Source organism: Melozone crissalis, unplaced genomic scaffold, assembly GCF_028551555.1.
Source record: "Melozone crissalis strain CALT ecotype California unplaced genomic scaffold, PUWL_Pcris_2 ptg000013l_1, whole genome shotgun sequence".
Taxonomy (NCBI): domain Eukaryota; kingdom Metazoa; phylum Chordata; class Aves; order Passeriformes; family Passerellidae; genus Melozone; species Melozone crissalis.
Genome location: NW_026535791.1, coordinates 36,718,085 through 36,740,480, shown reverse-complemented (window position 1 = coordinate 36,740,480; position 22,396 = coordinate 36,718,085). Strand labels below are relative to the sequence as shown.

Sequence of the window (22,396 nt, the reverse complement as noted above, 5' to 3'; positions counted from 1 at the left end):
CTCATTCTGTGATTCGTGGAAAGCCAAGGTCTTCTCACAACACTAGGTACAGCTCTCCTTTTTTCCTCCTAATTAGTGTGTTTACAGTTACAAAAGCTCAATACAACAGTTTCTGCTGCCACTATTCTGGCAGATCTCCACTCAGAGTTAACTTCCACATTTCTCGACCCCTCAAACATTTAACACTTTGCTGGTTTCTATTTTATGTTTGCTCTTCCACCTCATGCTGGAAAATTCCCCCACCCCCAGCTGGTGGTTCCCTTATTCTCTCCTCATTTCTACTCCTTCTTGCTCTCTCTGCTGCTTACTCTTTTCTTCAGAGGCTCCTTCAACTCTTCCTTCTCCCTAATGGTCTAGTGTATTCCTCTCTACACACAGCAAGCAGGATCTCTACAGAGAAGGGTTGACTTTGTATAAAGACTTAAACTTCATGTTATTGCTTTATTTTTGAACGCTCAGGGAAGATAAAAAGCAAACAGAGGTCAAAGGAAAGATTACAGCAATCTGCACTCAAGGATATGAGCTATCTGTCCACTCAGACCCTCTAGTGAATTGATAACGTGGTCTACTTGATGCATAAATAGAACCATTTCTTTTATTTAAATTGATTAAAATAACTTTCATACACAAACTTTCCAAAACTACATACTGGGATTTATGCATGGCTTCAAATGAACAGATTATCCAGCACCAGAAATGACAAAAGCATATTAAAACTTTAGAAAAGAAGGAAAGCACACCACACCATGTTTACACACACAGGATATACACTGAAAGGCATTCTTTCAATACCTTATTTCTGCTGTTCAAATTAAATCCCCCCAAAATAAACAAAACAAAAGGTTCTGGGAAAAAGTACCATAAGAGACAGAAATTAACTACTAACAACAGTGCATGCTCAAAGGAAAAAAATCATGCCCTATCCCAATGAGCAACAGTGTCTCTCTGCTTGACTGGAATCCTGAACTTTTCACTATTCACAAATTTCCCAGTAATCACTGCACAAAATAAGAAATGTCTCTTCTTAAGAGAAATCCAAGTTGGACCCTCAACTTTAATCACCCCTGAATTATACTGCAAGACTCAGAGATAAAAATGTTACCTAATTAGACCCTTTGTCATTCTGGAGTCTCAGCTGAGATTTTGAATTCAGATCAGCTCTCAGTGGAGAAGTCAGTTCCTGTCAGAATAATTTAGACTGTAAAGAACCTCAAGAGATCATTTAATCTAATCCACAACTCAAAGAAACACTATCCTAGACTTTCATCTGCTCCTATTAGCAACAATGGAGATATTTCACAGGAAAAATGATTGAGATTACATTCCCACAATCACATTGACCCTATCTTGACTCAATCTTGAGTTAGTCATACTCTTAGCATCTACCAGCGAACAGACTGCAGAATGTCTCTCTTCACTGCGTACAAGTTGTCATCAGCCCAAATGGCAATAAAACATTCATGCATCAGGCATTTTCAGAGCACAGCATTGTTGCAAATACCCCTATTTGCTTAATCCTCTGTTTTTAACAAAGATACTGCTATTACAGGCACTATATGATGGAGTCTCGGTTGTTTAAGGTATTATTCAAATTTTGCTTAAGTCTGCTTTCTTTGCAAGTATTAGACTATTTTTAACATTTAATTACTTTAATTTCCTTCATGATCTTGTCAGGAAGATTCAACTGGGAAGGGCAGCTAAACCATGAATTCAAGGCCAGGTAGTATCCAGTCCAAGAAAACAAGTCAATAAAGACTTGTCTGGGGACTTGTTCCCTGTAGATGGAACAGAGCTAAAAAGGAATGGGGTAACTTGTGAATACCCCAAAGCCACAGCAAAGAAACTGAATGTTTTCTCACAGAGCCAAGAGACAAAAGAGCAGCAGAGTAAGTCCTTGACCTTCACACTGCCAATATGCCTCAACCCAGCCTAGATGAGTCACCTCCTGAAGGGTCACTGTGCTACTTCAGTCCTGGATTCTCTGCTGGGACTGCCATGAATGACATTGTATAGTGGCATTTGCTCCAAGAAGACATTTGTCTTCTAGGAACTGGATATAAACCACTGATTTCACACAGGTCAGCAAGCAACCATCAAAATAGTAGTGACTAAAATTCCTTACCAACTTTTGTCTGCTTTGAACTGGTGACACAGAAGTGATTGGGAAGACTCCATCCTCCATTAGCAGTCCCTAAGCTCTGCATTAGATGGTCCTTGACCTGTTACCCAGCCACCCTACATCCCATTCCCATCCTATGTCAGTGAACAAGCATCCTTGTTTACAGAAACTGCATTCCTTGGGATTTTAAATCTCAAATTCTCCCAGTGCACATCATCAGTACAACTGACACTGACTTCAGCTGGTATTGCTTATCTACAATGCTCTAGAAGAGTTCATTACTCACAGGGAAAAACACAGTGTCTCTAAAACACTAAGCAAACAAATGCTGCTTCACAGGATTTCAGAGTGACAAGAGGGCTGTGCTGAGAAATAGGGATCTGGAGCATACTGTTCAGGAAGACTGATAATCTCTATGTACAAGCTCACTATTCAAACATAAAACCAAGTAACTTCAACACTCGGTTTAAAAAAACCTATTCTGTATCTTTCAATACTAACAAAAACTCAAGTTGGAAAAGATTTAATGTGAAGCATGTTACAAAATATCAAGGTAGTTTAATATTTTGTTACAGAAACCCAAACCCAACTTTGTAAAGCAAAAATATACACCATCATTTTAGGGTAAAAATAAACAAGTTTCTACTAACTACCCTACCAAGAATCATTCGCAGTAGTTAAGAAAAGCGATACTTTAATATCTACAAATGTTCCATTTTAAATAAACACTGAGAAGAAACTACCAGCTGTGTAAAATGACACAAAAATCTTGGTGGTTTTCACATGGAAACCACTGGCCACTGCAATTAAAAATGTGTTCTGAAAATTCATCTACTTTTGAAACCTGTAGTACATTACATTTTGTGGTTTGCAGTACTTTAGAAAAAAAATCCCCCTGTAGTTCACTAATTACCTCTTTAAATGTTTTTAATAGACTAAAAGCTTTCTCAGATAGAAATACTACAGAAACACTAGTATGATGAACACATGCATACTAACAAAAAGACTAAAAATCTCAAGAATAGAAATTGGTACTTTTCAGCTGTAAGGTCTCAAATACTTCACAAATATTTATAATCTGTGGAACAGTTATTAGGTAATCTGTGTAAAACATCTAAGCCCAAACAACCAGTTTCCATCCCATACTATAGCACACAATAAAAGACAATGTTCCACACACATTTTCAATATTCTCATCAAATAAAATACTTTTAGCATCACTTGCTATCAACACAACAGTATGAATCCAGAGCCTGTCTCCATTAATAACAACAGCAACAAATCCCACCTCACATCAATCTAACTATAGCAGTATAAATTTCTCTCTCATATAAATTTACTCAGCTGTTTTACAGCAGGGGTCTACATCAGCACATTGTACTGCAATAGTCTAATGGCTCAAGTTGCACCAATATAAATCTATGTTAGAGTTAGCAGTTCATTTACAATGGTTAATCCTACCATGGATCTAACTACACTGTGATGGAGGGATGTTCATTTTCCCCTAGACAGATAAATCTTTTCAGTTTGACAGGACATCTGTACCATTCAGCAGCCCAGCGTTAAAGCCAAACCAAGTTTTATAGAAACTTCACAGAAATTTTTACCTCTCTTATCCTGAGTTGTCCTTCCTGTTTTCCATAAGACATAGAGGAAGACCTAAAAATGTCTCCCATACAAAACATGGCTTCCCTCACCAAAACTTAAAAAGATACAAGTGGTGCTGATTTACCCCTGCTGCCTGGAAGAATGGCTGCATCTCTTATGCAATCAGTGAGCAAGAGCTGAAACAGCTGGTGATCAACAGCCTACATCTGTATCTGCCCAAACCTAAACAATGACCTTGAAAATTAGAGAAATACATAGATTTACACAATCAACCACTGCATTGTGATAATATTTAATTGCAATAAATGTATTAAACTCCTAAAAATGGCAATTACTTTAAACTTCTTACAGTACAATTGCCTTTTTGCCCCTACAACATAATGAATTACATGCTACCATTCAGTGAGAACTATGAGTTTTAAGAAAGTTACTTAAATATTTATCCTACAATATTCAAGAGAAAAATGGAGAAAAAAGTCTCTTTAGAGTTGATGTATCTTCTCAGCTTAATTAACACAAGCTTTTCCTTTTTTAATTTGCACTTAAGAAGTGGGAACTTTATTCAATTTGCTAATTACTACATTTTCAAGCTGTTTTCTTGAAAGAGATGACAGCCTATCACACTAGGAATCCAAATTTCTCTAGTTACCTCGAATTACGTAGTTGTCCAAAGCCTCTTCCATTCTTTTCAGTGCTTCAGCTCTATTAGAGCCATAGGTAATCAGCTAAAGAAAAAAAATAAGATAGTTACATTACCTAGATATTAGATGTTTGTTTCTAGAATTTGAATAGCATTTAAAAATTAAATAGGTTTGTAGAATTTCTGCAGTCATAAGAAACCATTGCTTGACCATGACTGTATTTATGGTATAAAGGCTCCCTGAAACATCAAGAAAAAGCTAAGATCTCTTAACCCACTATAATGAAAGAAAGCCAATCACTTTTTACTTCATAAAACTCAAAACATCTAAACAAGCTCTCAGAAAATCAGACAAGAGGTTCACTATCCAAGCTGACCAGATTCCTAATGCCCAACAAATTCCTAAGACATCCTTTTTCTGAGGACTGAACTGTATCATGTCATATTTTAATTTTACCTATATATTCCCAATGAATAAGAACTAACACAAAGAGACACTATCAAGCATTTCTTTCAATGCTTCTTTTTGGAAGCCAGGATTACTGATATTTACATCCAAGCTAGACTATATTAAAAAAGATAGATTGGCAGTATCTAAGACAATAAAGGCTGGTGTTTAAATCAGAATCTTCTTAATTAGAAACTGCAAGACAAATAACTACAGTGTCAAAAGGTAAAACTTTTATTTAGAAGAGACACTAGATTTCCTCTACTCCATATCTTCCTTCACTTCTTTTGTATTCCCTTGAGGCATGTTATGCCTGGCACCTTTAAAACACTGATTTACCAATCCTTTAATATGCTCCCTTGCATAAAAGATCTATGTAGAAAAACAGTATTTAAAACCTTTAGAATATTGAGAAAAAATGATCAACTCACTTTTGAGATCATAGGATCATAATAAATGCTAATGTCACTTCCTTGTTGTATACCACTGTCAACACGTACCTTCAAAAACAAGAAGTGAAAATAATTATATATTACTGGAAAAAAAAATTCAACATGAGGATCAAATCTACCCATCAGCCTTAAGCCATAACCCCCACAAAGCTTATCACATACATTTTTCCCTCTGGAAAGACTCAATTATTTGTTTTCAGAGAACCTGGGAGGAGGGAAGGGAAGCTTTTTTGTTCACCAGAAAAAAAAAAAAAAAGGCACTTGCAAATTAGTCTCTCCTTTATGAGAAACTTGACTGCAATCTTGAGTTCATAGTCAAAATTCTCTTTTGTTCTCCAGAAGGCACAGTACACACAGTAAATCTGATCTAACAATTTCAGCTGTGTTACACTCGCTTCAACTCCAAACACATTCAATTCTGTTTTAATCCCTGCAATAAAATACAGTTGTAATTATTTTTCTGACTGACACCTGGCATGAGGGATGACCCTTATAATCACAGCCTTTCTGCATCTATATGTAATCACATCCCTCATGTTCTGCTACAGCCCTTCCAAGGGCTTCAGTAGGAATAGAAGTAGGGAGCATTCAGCAGGAACTTTGGAGCTCTGCTTATCAGCTCCATAGGAATACTGAGCCTATGGTTTTCATGTCTGTAACACTTTCCTTCTCTGTCTCACCCTCTCAACTGTTTAACAATTTTTTTTCTGTTGCTGCTCTTCCCCCGAGGCTTTAATGTTTACACAGCTTTTTCCATGGCTTTGCTTTGTAAAGACACAGCCCCAATTAAAGCTCTGATTCTGCAATATTCATGGAAAAGAATAACACGAGTTCAAAAATTTCTTTTGAAGAGGCTGATTGCTGTTAACCAGCCAACAAGTTAGTTTGTATATTGCTGATTCTTGTTTTCATCTCTCAGTTTGATTTCATCACTGTAACAATGAGGTTAGCCATATAAAACTTTTCAAATGAGCAATTTCTGGGGAATAAATATTTATTAAATTGCTGGTTTTGAGCACTGGAATTCGAAATATTTTTTTTAAACTAATCAAAATAACTCGAGTGATAAATGCATTCTGGGGATCATAAGGATGGAGGGCTCTAATCAAAGCTGTTGAAACAGCAGGGCTCTGATATACTGCATTGTAAAGGGGTGGGAAAGAGGGTCCTGGAATCTCACTTAAATCTTCACCTGTGGGAAGGAACCTTTGTAATAAACAGCAGCTCATCTGTCTGCAGCAAGGCAGAAAAAGGTCAACGCAACGGCTGTTAGGCCTTTAATATTTTAATTTAGGCAATTATCAAGGGACCACATGTAGAACCTCTTGTCTAGAGAATCCACATGAGGGCATGATGATGACTTTATTATCCAAATGACATAAAAAGATACCCTAGCAGGTGTATTCACTTTCTTCAGTAAAAAACATTGTCTGACTAGTTCATAGGACATTATATTTATTTTAAGAAGAAATTCACTTATTCACATGTTTGTATTCATATATTTGTATTTACATATTTACTTTTTTTCCTATAGTTATTCACATGTAAAGGCAGCATTGCTTCTGTACCACTTCAATAGATTCTTATCTCAATGTGCTTTATCTGTGCTTAACTGGGCTCCCCACTACTCACATCAGGTACATTTAACATTAGCTACTGATGAGAAGGTAGTTCAGACATGTCATGATTACAGAAAAAACAAGCAGTGTATTTCTCAGCTTCCTTTCTTCCAGCTGCTAAACTATCCTTTCTCACAGAATGGCTGTCCTTGTATAAAGTCAATGCACATGTTCTCACATTTAAGTCAGAAAGAATTAATTTACCTACCCAGTTCCAGACAAATCCCCTGCCCTTGACATTACTTTCTAATACTCAATAAATACACATATAAGACAAGGTATGACATACATACTCCACACATACTTGAGCTGTATTGTGACTTTTGTGTCTGAAGCAGCACCTACAAAGTGACTGCACAAACGCATTCAGGAGTGCTTTACATATGTGTAAGTACTGACACATGTATGTCATCTTTTGACAAAGAAAAAAACATATGAAAGGTGCATAATTCAGGCCCACAATAAGCAGGTTAGTCAGACCTTAAAGTTAACTGAGACTTCTGAGGCTATCTCAACTATATGCTCTGCCTGGCTCTATGTTTCTGTTCATACAACACATGTACATGACCATTACAAAATTCACATTTCCCCTAACCACAATATCTTGAAAAGGCTACAGTGAATATAAACTACTTAAACTACTGCATAACTTATTTTAAAAAAATCTGGAGTCCTCTATGGAAGTTAATTTTTGGAAAATAAACTCAAGATGACCAAAAAAATGACAGCAAAAAAGAAATACATTTACTATCTTAAATTCTCCCTGTGGTGCTTACATTTTCAGAGCCTTGTAACAGTAGGTGATTTTATAAACTATATGGTGTGACAGAATTTAATGAATATTGGATGAATAAGAAACCCTAATTCAACAGCTATTCACTATAATGTGCTGAACTTGATAAATAATAGCAATATTTATTAGACCTCCAGCATTTACTTCTGTTTAATATAATTCCCTTCTTTTACTCAGTATTTAATATATTTAGGAAAAGCTAGGGTCAAAGGTCCTGCTGTAGCCTAGAGCTCATTCATATTACAGCCCTAACACTTTATTGATGTTGTATTATCCTCATGTGTTATTACATTAGGACAACAGCAAAATGAATAAAAAATGTTTAAGTGGGGGGGCCTGGGGGGGGAAGCACAATCTGTGTCTCAGTCCTGCAATGAACTCTTTAATGCATCAAATTCCACTTAGGAACACAAACAGATTCTTGTATTTCTCAATTCTTTGCTATATCTGAGTCTGAGAATTTTCTTTTCTTGGTAAGAGTCAATAAAATACCAGACTACTGCTCACACTGACAGAGAGCAATGCTGGAGCTCTCCAGATATAGCAGAACATGTTGTGTAGGAGCACCAAACATCAAAGCCCACTATCACACATAAGAGGCTGGTTTATGGTCACCTGCCTTCAGCTTCATTATCAAAGATGAAAAAAAAAAGGTATTTATGAGCACCACATTCTAAGGAAATTAGAAACTACATGACACAAAAATAGCCATCATATTCTTCCCTATGGCTAAGCCAAACACGGCTCTCACCCAGCCACCCTCAACAGTTCCATCAGCATGGGCAGCTGACACACAGGGATGGTAAATCAGAGCTAACTTGAGACACAGAAGAAATGAATAGCCAATACATTTGGCAATACACATAAGCTGAACTTGCTGTGACACACTACAAATCTCTGCTAATTTTTCTCAAGCCAAATTGTTGACAACTCTAAAACCTAAAATGCAGAAAACAAACACCACGGCACAATGGGCCTGTAACGCAGTACCTTTTTAGCCATGTTAATTTTGTTCTTAGCAGCATGACATTCTCAGGAGAGAAATTAGTTTCATGCAAGCAGAAATATATGTATTAAGACACCAAATCATGAGTACCTACATAAAAATAGTTCTTCTATTTTTTAATATGACAGTGGAAGTAAACAGGAAGAGAAAGCCTAGAGGCTCCATATGAGCTCCTCAACCCAATGCTCTGAAGCCTCCAGTGTAATTAAAATCTCTTTCTTTGGTACCACGATGGACTACGTGAAGCAATCAGGCGTCTCCCACCCTTCATTTTCAATTCACCTCTCCCCCTAAGCACAACTCCCAGCCCACCCCATCTACCTGACAAGTGACAGCCCAATCTGATTAAATGCTTGCAAGGGAGGGGACTCATGGGCCTCCATGACAGGCCAAAAGTGATCACCATGGAGATACATAATTACAGCTGTCAACGCGTCTACTGTCCTGCTGGCATCAATTTGATTGCTCCCAGCAATAATGATAGACAAAGCTTAGTGTGCACTCTCCTACACCCAATCACTTTATCTATTCCGTGGTCCATTTAGCTGACATGCAACATTCACACAAGCAAATAACAGCAGTAAGCAGAACATTTAAGGCATTTTAATTGTTTTTTCTTTGTATGGATGGCTCACGAGCGCAAATGTTATTACATAAAACTCCTGCTGCAGCATTAATTGAAGAAAGATTTGGTGGGACAAAGACTGTAGGGGGTATAGTTTGTCCATTATCACTTGTACTTTCAACAGGTCTCACGTTTGGAAAATTGCAAATTGCAAAAACTTGCAAGGGCAAAATGTTTGACATCGTGTTAGCTATTACAACATGGTGAAAACTTCTAACAACCACTGGAGTACTCATTATAAATTCTTATTAAATACACTCTTTGTTTCATTAAAAAGAAGTTTAGATACATCCAGTGATACCTTTTTCCCTCATCTCCTCTTTAAGAGCACATAATGCCTTTTAGATCTTCACAGTTTTTTTCTGCTTTCAGGCTTTGAACACAGCATGAAGCCTTAAAGACCAGAAAGGGTCAGGTCCCTTTGGAAAGTACACGGGCAAAAACAATTTAAAAAGCGAAATAAAACATATATCCAATAACAACTCCACATTTAAGATTCCTCCTGTAATCTCTCAGTATTTTCCGTGCTAGCAGACTGAATAATTGTATTCACAGATGGTACAGTCCCATCATTGCACTGACACAGTGTCACTCATGTATATGTGCACTTATAATTTAAGACTACCTTGATTTTACAGAAAGGCAGTGTATTTGCTCTTTACACCCAGCAGAAAACACTGTTTGCTAAACACCTATTCTATATGGTTAGGCTGTATCCTGAAACATGTAATAACCACTGTAAGAAACTCCTCTTTAAAGTCTACAAAGCTAAACAAAAAACACTGGCAGTTTCTCACCAGTGTCCCCAGTTCTCTGTGCTTAAAGAGCTGACTCAACAGTTCACTATTATTTTTAATGTCCACAAGTACATTTACTAAAGCTGTATTTGAAAAACTTAAGCTGAAAGTTATAGAACAAACCATTTCAACATGTATTGGTTCCCTGTTATACCCAATCTGAACATTTTTAACCCAGTTTGGAACTGTTCACTTTTAAGCAGCTTTTCAGGTTGCACAAATCAGTACTGCCATGCCCTGTCCCCACTCTGGCAAAAAGCTGGAAAAAAGGCCTGGTTTACAAAGCTGCTGAGTATTTATAGTCTTTATATAAGAGAAACTCAGCACCTATGAAAAATCAGAACAAAGTTACTTACATTTGGCACATGCAATGGCTCCTGATACTGAGACAGTTTACCAATGGATGGCAGGCCAAAAGATTTGTAGGGGTCCTGGAAAAAAATTCAATGTGAGAAAGCATTAAGCTTTTGCAGATGTGGAGCAGATAATTTTTAAAAGCTTTAAGTAGAACAGAAACTGCTACTGGAATGACTCCGCTTTTTTGCCTAGAATTACTTGTGTCAAAGAACATTTCTTCATCCATCTTCCCCCACAAATCCAAATAAAGAAATGGAAGTATATAAATTCTCTTGCATCAGTTAAAAAAAAGGAAATAAGTATTCTGCACCAGTTGCAATATACCAAAATAAAATACACAAAGATGACATTTTCATTAGCTACACTTGGAAGAAGGATGGGAAAGTATTCAGGAGTATAAGAAAAAATTTTCGGAGATAAAAAGGGCAGTTAGAATTTCAATTATCTTAAGAAGTCAAACCGATCTTTATGCCACTGGAAACGTCCTACATGTACATAATGCAACACTAATACAAACTTAATAGGAAAACAAAAATATATGGCCTACAGAATAACCTAATTCATGGCAAAGCAGTTGGATTCATTACTCATAAATGTGGGGGGATTTAAGATGAACAAAATAAAAAACCTAAACATCAGTTACTCCAGTGTAAAGCCTACTAAAACTCAGAATAGTTTCCATGCCAGTCACAGGGCAAATATTTATTCTTTATCAAAATAGTTTGGACAACTTTGAATCAGTAGAGGAATTTGGAGGTTAGATGCATGTCATAAGACAAAAAGAAACATAAGATGGTCTAGATAATAAAATTTCCAACAGGTAAGTAAGGGGAAGAATGTCTCAAGGTGCTGAATTAGTTTTGAAATGCCAAGTTACCTAAAATGTTCCTGAAACAAATGAAGGAAGATAGGCATTCTTTTCCAGCCCCCACCCCTGGAAATGTTCAAGGCCAGGCTCCAATGGGGCTCTGAACAACCTGGTCTAGTGGAAGGTATCCCTGCCCATGGCAGGGGGGTTGCAATTAGATGATCTTCAAGGTCCCCTCCAACCCAAACCACTCTGTGATTCAATGACTTTTTTTTTTACTAAAATTTTCATTTTCATGTATCAAAAGTGACACCAAAAAGATATTACATCAAAATGTCTTGATGGTGCTTGAAAATGGGACTTAAATATTCATAAGCTTCTTTAAGGTAAGATGGAGATTCACACCATAATTATAGTTATTGTTTCGGAATGTGCTTTCAAAGTTTATCCTATAAACTGTGGTTTCAGAAAATGTGTAACTTGGTTTTTAATGATCTTTTCAAAAGTTTTAGTAAAACAACAAAAATTCTGTAAGACATTGAATTTCAACTGTCTTTTAAAGTCAACAAGTTTCAACAACACATTTCAGAAACTTAGAAAGAGTGGTTAACTCTGGTAAATAACTCCAGCATCATTAAACATGTACTGAACATGCAGGCTTATTTCTAATGGCATTTGCTTACCTCTCTCTTTTATCATCTTTACTTTCAACTTTCAGGAAAAAGCTATGTTGAAACACACACCATATTTTTAATTAAAAAACAAGAACTTGACAATTCTACAAAACCTCATTAACCGTTCGTGTTACATGCTTGAAATCATGACTTTCATATGATATTCCTTGATTTCACCTTGGCCTCTGTCCACACCTGGGTATTATTACGCCACAATTCAACCACCTACCCCCTCCTCCCCATTACCACTCATTTACCTCAGCATAAACTCGACATTCCACCGCCCAGCCATTGATGGGAATATCAGCCTGTTTGTGCCTGAGAGGGTAACCCTTGGCAACACGGATCATTTCTTGGACTAAGTCCAGGCCGGTAATGCATTCTGTGACGGGATGTTCAACCTGCAAGGTCAAGAACTGTCAGTCAGTAGGTAACAAAAAGCAACCAATAAAAAAAAGCACCTCTCTGTAAACAAACGCAGATAAATAAGAAATTTCACCTGCAAAAGAACAGAGAAAGACCATGTTTCTATTTTGGTCTTTTTCCACAAAAAAAAACAACCTTACTTAAACTCCAGCAACTGCTGTCTTTGCGTAAGAACACAAAAAAATAATTAGCGGATGACAATAACTGGGAGCAGCATACAAAAGGAAAACTACAGAGGTGACCTGGGAGGATTTGGGCATTTGTAGGGGTTTTTTGTTTGGTTAGGGGTTTTTTTCCCCACTTATTTTACAAATTCAAATGCATCCGGTGACAATGAGTTAATTTTTCTTTGTTCGGAAGCTTTTCCCATTCAATTCTGTTTTGAAGAGACTCACATGGCGGCCATAACTATATTTTAACTGAAAATCTCCAAGTAGCTGATAATCAACCCATTCTGCTACACTTAACATGGCACATACAGGAGCCGCTACCAATTTTCCACAGAACCGGCGTAGCCTATATCTCACCCATTCGCCTTCTTTCACTAACCTGTCCTGACAAGCAACCAGATTAGCGTAATCTTGCATCAGCGCAGTGTAGCAGAAATGAGCAGATGGATCCTTCAATTTTTTTCCCCCCCCCTCCAGACTTGTCTCTGTTTAGTGCTTAGCATGCACAATAGCTGGGCTGGACCAGCAGAGCGGCTCTGCGCGCTCAGCAAATTGCCGCTAACGGCTTTGGAAGAGGCTGCCCTGGGAATTGCCGTCGCTCGCGCTCACGCAGGATGTGCGCACAAGCATGCGCACGTGGGCGCGCACAGGCACGTGCACACACTTCTGCCTTCAAATGGGCACAGAAATGAGCACCTTGATTAACTTGAAAAAGCCTTTAACTAGGCACAGGACAGTAATAAGCAACCAAGGTGATTCCTCTGATCGCCACCACATTGATCGAGTTAAAGGCAGGCATGCTGAAGCACGTTCTTCCCACAGAAACAGCTATACCACTGGAAACCATGACAGAACTGCCATTTTTGTTGTAAAATGTTTGTGCTCCAAGCGGAAAAATACCTCAAGAAAACACACTTTGCAACTGCTTGTGGTGAGATGTCACACTATGTACCTTTTCTGACACAGGAAAAGGTCACTGACCAAACCACTTGTCCTTCTTCCTTTAAGTATACAGTATTAAGGAAAACATTCAGTCATTATAACAACATCGTGGCTTACCAGAACAAGTAGATGCTTTGGTCTTTAAGAAAAAACGCTTTGTAAAAATAAACAGATGGCATCCATAATTAGCCCTGTGTGTGCTGTGAGTTTGTTTAGAGTTTCAACAACATTTTAAGACGTTTTGACATAATTTTAATGACAAATCATCACTGAAACAAGCACCTATTCTTTGAAGGACAAAAGTGACATTGAAATGGGAATCTGATTATACAGTTTAAGGATGTACCTTTGAGACTCAATCTTGATTCTACCTAACACATGATACTTTCCAGCATGTCAAGCTTAATAACAGTATTTTGGGAACTATGAAACATCTCAGTGTCTGTCCTGCAGTGTTAAATTGAAGCAATTCAATTTCTATTAAGACTTGAAGTTTCTATTAAGACTTGAAGTTTTAATAGAAACTCCCTAAGTTTTAATAGAAAGTTACTTATCACACATTCATATTTGGACTCCTTTGGAATTTAAGTTTTAAAAGATTACCTTTGAGCTGGGAACATGTTTGGAATTCTAACATTCCAGGTAATTAAAATACTTTTTCTTTTTCCAAAGGCATTTGCATTATTTAGTTATACTGCCATTTTTCTTGGACAGCAATAGGCATTCCAGATTCAATAGCTTCATTGTTGTTTTCAGTTTTATTGTTGATGATCAAAATAAGATGGAATGTCTCTGAAAAGAAAAATATTTTTGTTGTTTGCTTCTTAAGACTCACAAACATTTATTTAATCCATTCTTCAATACAGATCTTTGACTTGGTCAATATTTTCTTCTGTTTCTTCAAAATACTCCCTTTGTGTCTCCACACAAAGCAGCATTCAGCAAATACGTATAGGAAAAAATGTTGAGGGGTTTTTTTTGGGGTGGGGAGAAGTCCTACTTTATCACAGGACTCTGCTTCAACTACTACTATTTAGGCATAACATAGACAATTCCAATCATAGCATTAATTTGGGGTACCAAATACATTTGAATGCATTTTCATATTTGTTAAGACTATCAGATGAAATATGGTAGAAAAGAACTTTAATCTTGAAATCTCTACAACAACTATAACTAATAATTGCCTAAAGTAATTGTATCTGTTGTAAAAATCACTCTTATAATTCAGACTTCAATCACTTCCCTCTTTTCCACTTTCTACTTCAGGTGCTGTCTTTATTCCGCCTGCCTGTTGTATTTCCTTCTATTCTACTTATGCTATCTCCCCTCTCCATCAACAGCCTTTACTTGCCAGTATATGGAGACTAAGTCAAGTACCACATTCTTGACAAGATGAATGCAAGTTTGCTCACAAATGGAGCTGAATCTCACTGAACTGATCAACTCCTTTAGCTTTAGGCCATACTCAGTTTTGCAGTCGACTGATGCAAGATGTTGCCAGTGAAGCCCAGCCTTTGAAGAGCCAGTGTTGGTATGGTTATACAACAGTAGCTACATTCACACATTACTGCTGACTTCAACACAAAGGGCAAAACCAGACATGTCTGCAGCAAGCATTCTACAGATCATAGCTGTATCAAGGCAGCTGTACCTTATTCTCAACAGGACAGGCAGAAAAAATTGATCAGCAAAAACTCTCAATTAGCCAAAAGTAAAACCTTTACTATCAGTTCCTTTACTTATACCAAGTCTGCTCATAACCAGTTGATAACAAGTCATCATTTCAATGCACTTAAGAACAATATACACCTCCTTTAAAAAGTCTTAAGTCTCTGTAAGATGCCACTTATATTCCTGCTTTCAAGTCCACAAAGCTATACCTGCTATGACCAGCAATAGCTATACAGAGTAAAGGGAAAGTGCTTCCCCTTCATACTGGATCTACTGCTCTTAAGATATTACAGCAACCAGATTTCCCATGAGCATTGCAAGTGTTTTTTGCTTCACTAACCCCTTCCCATCTATACAGCAAGAGAAACTAGTGGCAAAGCCTGTCAGAAAATAATAATTAGGTCCCAATTTATAGATAGTAAAGCAGGTATATAAGAGTTGGGGAACCTACCAACATCACAGGCCAGTTAGCATCCATCACCAGAACAGTATGGAAAGGCTCCTAATTTTCCTCTTGTTCTGTGACTGCCAGTGGTTTTAAAGCTTTACCATAGCAGGGTTCATCCAGAGCTACAAAAACAGTCATGCAGTTTTTATGGACAGTAGGAGCTGAGAATTAAATTAGTGATGACTGTTCCCCTTATATTCAGGGGAATAATTTTGGGACACATTTTTCTCAAGACTATCAAGGTACTCAGATCTAACAGCAAACACTTCTGGACACTCACAGACTGCTCTTGTCCCTGTGTGTATAAGGCATCAAGTTACTCACACACCAGCTGGAACATTCAAGCACGCCACATTAGCCAAGAAAATCTAAATTTCAGTAGACTTAAAACTACAGCCTATGTCACCCCTACTACTGTAAGTCCCTAGCTGGTGTCATATACCCCTTTACATTCAGATAAATAATCTCAAAACTAACTTTCAACATACACCTCAGTTTCCAGGAAATGTGATTCACCTGGAGTCCCACAGGCTTTGCTGCTGCAGCCAAATCCAGTATCAATTGACCCAAACTCACCAACTTACAGATGCTTCTCAACTCCCTGTATTTCAGTAAGCCTGGTTTCTATTTCAGAGAACTGAATAGCAACAGAAGTGCACACATGTTCTGCTCTTCAGGCATGCAAGCTTCCTGACTACTACGAGCAGGAGCACACTGGGGTCACATCTTTCTGCAAAATAGTTCACATGTACATGGGGTTTGGGAGCACACAGCAAAAAAACAGCTTTTCATAAAGGCTACTGAAAAACAGACAATGGTTGGACTAATATACAGAATGAATGGAAAGCAGGAATACATAACTGGGTAACTACAGGCATCCTATATAACAACACTTGCTGTTTGCTTTCTGACATATTAGATACAACTGAAAACTGAAGGCTATCAGTACTACTAAAATTTCCATCAGCTAAGATGTTCAGGTAGACTTCTTTTATAGTTTCCCAAGTAGGATGTAGAAATAAAAACTAATGCACAGACATTCAGTAAAAACTAGTTTTTTAATGGTAGCATATAACTTTGAAAAGGTATTTAATTTACTTCCTCATAGGAAGTTATATTGCAATAATCATTGACACCTTTTGCAAGGATTTGTTTCTACATTGTATGGGACAGACACATCTTATGTAGCCTATCAATTCTGAATCTTTTCTGTGTTTCAGACAAACAGCACACACTTTAGGTCAACAAGTCAATTAGCTCATCATTTCAACATAACTTTCTCAATTAACATCCTGCACTTGAAAAAACATTTCTCGAAATTTAGTAACTCTACACAATTTCCGTCCCACTACACGCACCATGTAAGAAAATAAAGAAACTAGTATCCACAAAACAAATACTTTCTTTCCTAAAGATCTAATTCCTGTTTTTACTGTATTTAGCTATAGTATTAAAGCTTTCTCAGAACACTTCATTCAGGATGGCTCTGGTCACACCGCAGCTATTCTTTGCTTTACTTTACATCAACTTCACCAAAGCAAAGAAACTAAGAAGAACTAACTAACATTCTTCAAAGTACCCTTTGAAGAATGACCTTTTGTTTCTCTACTTATTAAGTAGTCTCCTCTTTCTCTACGTTTTTTAATAGTATTTTATGAGCGTTACATGGGAATGTCATCTCTAAGATATCACTCCATGCCTTGGCAGCACTGTTAATGGCATCTTTCAGATTCAATGACTTACACAAACAATGTTGTTCTCTTCTGTCAACAACAATTAGCAATGCTTTTCTGTAGTTCTTTTGGGAAGCCTGAAAAGCAGACAACCAGTAGATACATAATGGAAGTTGCATTAGGAGGCAAGAATGTGGCAAAAATTTGGTTAACTGTTGTCGGCTGACCCTCTTGTGTGAAGAAGTGTTGTTTGGCAGTAAAATCACCTTTTCTTTCAGTTCTAAAAATGGCCATGAACAGCTGGTAAAAACTGTGTGCAGAATGGATTCTGGTGGGCTTAGCGGATTGGTAATGGGATAAGAGACCTTTCACCTTTAGGTCAATAGTTCAAACTCAGCCCAGGTTAGCAGCAATTGAAAGTCCTTACCATCTGACACTGTTTGTCAGACTATTTAAAATGTCTTAAGCAAAGTGTTGTCACAGTAAAACAAGAATCCAGTATTAAGAAATATGAAGTCTTGGCAAACAGCAGAAACAGTACAGATTTACTTTGAAATCCCACCATTCTGACTTCACAGAAATCTACTCCTCTAACTCCTGACAGCCTGTTTCTGTGCTCCCATTCTCCTACCCACCTATCACAAGTCATCCTTCAGGCAGCTCTGCACAACCAAGACAGCAAGACCACCGCTTGCTATCCCATGGGTCTGCTATAGATACCAAAATCACCACTTCTCTGTGGCTTTAGGTGGCAATCTAGACTCAGCTCATCACTTTGCTATTTGTATTTTGTTCTTACTGCTACATACAGTGTAGCTACAATATTTTCCAGCACTAATATCCTTCACTAAGCAAACATGTAACAGGTGCCGATTGGTGATGAGCAAAGAATAGACATACAATTAAGAGGCTGTTAGAACCAGGAGTTTATAAGCAGTGGAGCTCCAAAGCATCTGCAACAGTATTTCTACCTACTTTTAGACATTTTCCTACCATGTTTTTTATATTTTCATGGGTGGACAAACATGAGAAGGGAAGATATGTTGCACATAAAAACTCTTCCCATGTCTTACATTAGTCATAGCCAATTTTGCAAAAAGACAACTCTCTGGAATACATAATTTTCCAAATGTCAGTAAAATCTGATGAAAACCCAGAAAGTGATAAACAAAAGTCTTAGCGCTGGGTAATGTTTTATAGGTCTGTAGAAGGTTACTTACCTTACTTTATGCCTTCGAATCAAGTTACTTTAAAAACATTTACATAAAATATTCTTTTGACAACTAATTGTAAACTAAAAACATATGTATGCCATTTGCTCTTAGCAAATCTCTCACAAACACATGAGATTGTTCTAAAAAATTAATTTTTATTTCCTAAAAAGTTGTGACAAAAATACTCAAACTGACACATTAAGAGAAAACCCATTGAAATTACCATGTTTCTCAACTCCAATCTACAGATACTATCTTTTCAATTACATTAAGCAAATTCAGTTACATTTTGAGGAGGAAGGGAGTACTCACATGTTATTTAAATCTCACAACTCATGAGGGAGGCAGAAGGTTGGGAACAGGCCTGAGACACAAACATACCAATTGTATTGATTTTAAGTGCTCGATTCACATCACTCATTGTACATTTCTCTGTTTCTCTAGCCAACAAGAGATGTTTCTCATTTCAAGGTACTACAAACATCTAAAATATGGGAAATTTTCCCTTTGCTGTCACTGTTTCACATGTATGAGGCTTAGCTACACCACACACAAATATATTAACAGATATTTTTAAGTACAGACCACAGACTTCCTTCATATAAAGTCCAAGAGAAACGACATCTATTCTTCCAGTGAAGAAAAGATGAAACTTTCCTGGTGAAAGCCAGCACTTCTGAAGTACCTTAGGAGATTTTAACATAACTTGGAAGCCAGAAAGGCTATCAGTCTAAGGGGTCAAACTTTGTATTGATTGCAAAGCTCTTGATAAGTTGTTCTGGACCAGGACTGCCCTTGATTAGGCTGATGACAACTAGGCAACTGAAAACACACCACACTATGAGCAGCTATAAAGAATCAGATATTCAACATCTGGTCTGCCTTATTTAACAGTGGTAACTGCCTGAAAACCACTGCAAAAGTGCCCAGAAGTTCTCTGCTAGCTTCTAGGGCAGACATCTCTTATGTCCTCTAGTAGAAAGCAGGAATTACTTTTACTATGCAATCATACAATCCTCAATCTTATGTCTCATACTTACCAGCTAGCCTCAAAGATGGAAGAAAAGCAAATACAACAAAAGAACATTGCCAACAGCAAATAATAAGCCATCCTAGCTGAATCACTTAGAGGCAGTAAAACATCTGTAACAAATTTGTGTAGCATACAAAAGACACAATGGAGCTGATTCACCAATTTTCTTTTGCTTCCCAATCTTGTATAGTATTGCAGCAAGACTTAAAACAAAACCTAAATAAAATATCAACTTCCTTCAAGGTGCTATTTACACTTCTTTTGTGTAACTATACAACAGAAAAGGCATATTCCCAAAGAGTCTCCAAAAAACCAGCAAAATAACAATACAACTCTGATTACTGCAAAATAATTTACCAGAAAGACTGAAAGGCATCCAAAAGATACACCAGAGGGAGGGAGGGGAGATATCAACATGTAGTGCAAAATACTGGACACAGTTTAGTTAGCAAGTATGTTCTGAAGTCTGTATCTAAACTAAAAATGCGACAGTGATCTGATCAGAGATTGCTGAAACATTAAAACAGATACAAAATGCATAATTTAGTAGAAATGTTCTGATGATGGTGACAGGTCACTGTGTCTAATGCACGCTGACAAATATCTTAAGAGGCTCATTTATGGATCAGACACCCATCATTTTGGAAAGCTCTTCCAGCTGTGGGGTGTTCAGCAAGAACAAAGCAAATGAATCTGTTAGACACTGATCACAGTTAGGAGATGCAAAAGGGGAAAAAAGGACTGAAGCAATACAGGAATGTCTGGAGACTATCCTGATCCTGAAGTTAAAGCTGGACAAACTCCAGTAGAGTTTCCAGGTTTGGCTCTTAACAGTAGGGAACAACCACATTACATTAGTTGCATAACTGTTAGCTGAACAGAAAGTAAATCTTGATACTTGGGAGAAACAAGAGATCAATTGGGTAAGACTGGGGGAAAATCAGAGATAATTGCTACTCCAGACTCAAGCTAAAATGCTAATCAGAGACAACAGAAAGACAAGATAGAAGAGGTAGAGAATATCTAAACAAGTACTCTAAGATTAGTAAATTGCTTTAAGAGTTGGAAACAATGAGTTTGCCATTACAGGTTTGCCATTACTATTATTGCTTAAGCTATATTTCAAAAGGAGTACTAAGTCCTTAAACATGGAATTGTGAAAGCTTTCTTCCTGTCTATGTGGAGACCTTAGAAATTTGGGACTATAAACACATACCAGTGGGTATTGCAGGATGAAGACACTGCAAAACTGCAAAGAATGTCTTAAAAACAGCCCACAAAAAGGAGCCCAAGGATATTCCATCACTAATTCCATTTAGGAACTCATGTTCAATAATACTACAGCAAGGAAATGGTTTTGAAGTTCTAGTGGCTTATGTAGAAAACCATAAATTAATTTTCTTCTATGTAAAAAAGAATGTGGAGTTACTGAAGAAACATTGGCTCAAAAACTACAAGATGGGGGAAAGTGTAAAGAATATGACCCAAGTGAGAAAATTATTCATAATATTTTAATGAACTATACATTGCCATTAACCACCACTCCCTCTCACTGAATCTAAGGTGAACCTGATAGTGCCTAGCAAAGGCATGTGAAGTGACTGTCATGGCTAATTCCAAAACCACTGCTGTCCTGCAAGGGAAGAAAAAATTTACCAGCAGTCTTCCCCTGGCACAGATCATCATAACACTCCCCAAACACTCTAATTTCTTTACCCAAAGCATAAACTTACCTAATCATAAATCTACCCAGTTGTTACATAAGATCATGCAAAGATGTCAGAGGATCTCATGTATGTTCTATCATGTACAAGCAGCACACAGGACATAACCCTAATGAAATGCAGCTAAAACAGAATGGGAAGCTTATCAAACTTCAGTCCTTCTGGTGTTATTTAACAAAGCAAGAAAAGGAGGATAAAGGCAACAGAATGGACTCGATTAGAAGTTGAACACTCTTCTGGTCTTCAAGAATGATATCCAGACTTCAAGTTATATACTTGCTTTCTTAGCTTATGACCAGAAATCCATCAAGCAGTCAAAAAAGTGGTAGAAGGGTTCATCTCTTCACTTGCAGTACACATTAGAACTGACTACATGAATTGTCACAAAAATCCTTCACCCCTTCTCAGGATGCTTTTCACACAGTTGCATTCAAGTCACAATTTCAATCATATGCAGATTGCTTAGTGCTTTATTGCTCATATACACATATTGTTTCAATCACACTTCTAGAGAAACTCAGCAAGTGATCACCAAAATATAAAAAATAAGAAAGAAACTTCAGGGACCAGTAGGCTTCAGGAACACCTCAGAGCACAGTGGCTAGCCACTTACTGTGAATTCACAGTGGCACTTAGCAGTGACCTTTAGTAAGGTCTTTAGGTCAAGTGTAACAAAGAGAAAAAGCTCTGAACATTTACTTGAGTGCTGTGCTTTGCAGCTCACTGCTGCAAAGTCTTGCATAGGCAGGCTTATGTGAGTAGATCTTTTCAGTGAGTAGATCTTAATTTTAAGTTCAGTGGGAAGTGCTCACATGCATCAAGGTACTTATGTTTAAATCTTTGCAGGAACAGACCTTTAAATATGGGAGAAGGTTATGGTCTGTTTATTTAAATAACACTTTTCTGAATCTGAAGAGTTGTTTTTCTTACCTGAAGTCTAGTATTCATTTCCAAGAAGTAGAAATTCTTACTGGAGTCTACAAGGAATTCTACTGTTCCAGCAGAGGAATACTTTACTGCTTTGGCAAGAGCTACTGCTTGTTCTCCCATTGCTTTTCGAGTTTCAGGGTCTAGAAAAGTGCTGCAATACAGAAACAATGACTTTTTTTAGTTAAAAAACAATAAATATTCTATCATTTGCTTTTC

General features: G+C 37.3%; 1 protein-coding gene across 1 annotated transcript in view; it reads right to left on the bottom strand.

Annotated features, from left to right (window-relative positions):
- The window catches only part of PCCA (propionyl-CoA carboxylase subunit alpha), a 273,888-nt gene that overhangs the window by 146,724 nt on the left and 104,768 nt on the right, over window positions 1–22,396 (bottom strand). The window contains exons 12-16 of the mRNA XM_054271455.1: window positions 22,181–22,331; window positions 12,204–12,347; window positions 10,464–10,538; window positions 5,247–5,315; window positions 4,377–4,452 (exon numbers count right to left, since the gene is read on the bottom strand). Coding sequence (XP_054127430.1) covers window positions 4,377–4,452; window positions 5,247–5,315; window positions 10,464–10,538; window positions 12,204–12,347; window positions 22,181–22,331 — 515 coding nt within the window. The remainder of the gene's footprint in view (window positions 1–4,376; window positions 4,453–5,246; window positions 5,316–10,463; window positions 10,539–12,203; window positions 12,348–22,180; window positions 22,332–22,396) is intronic.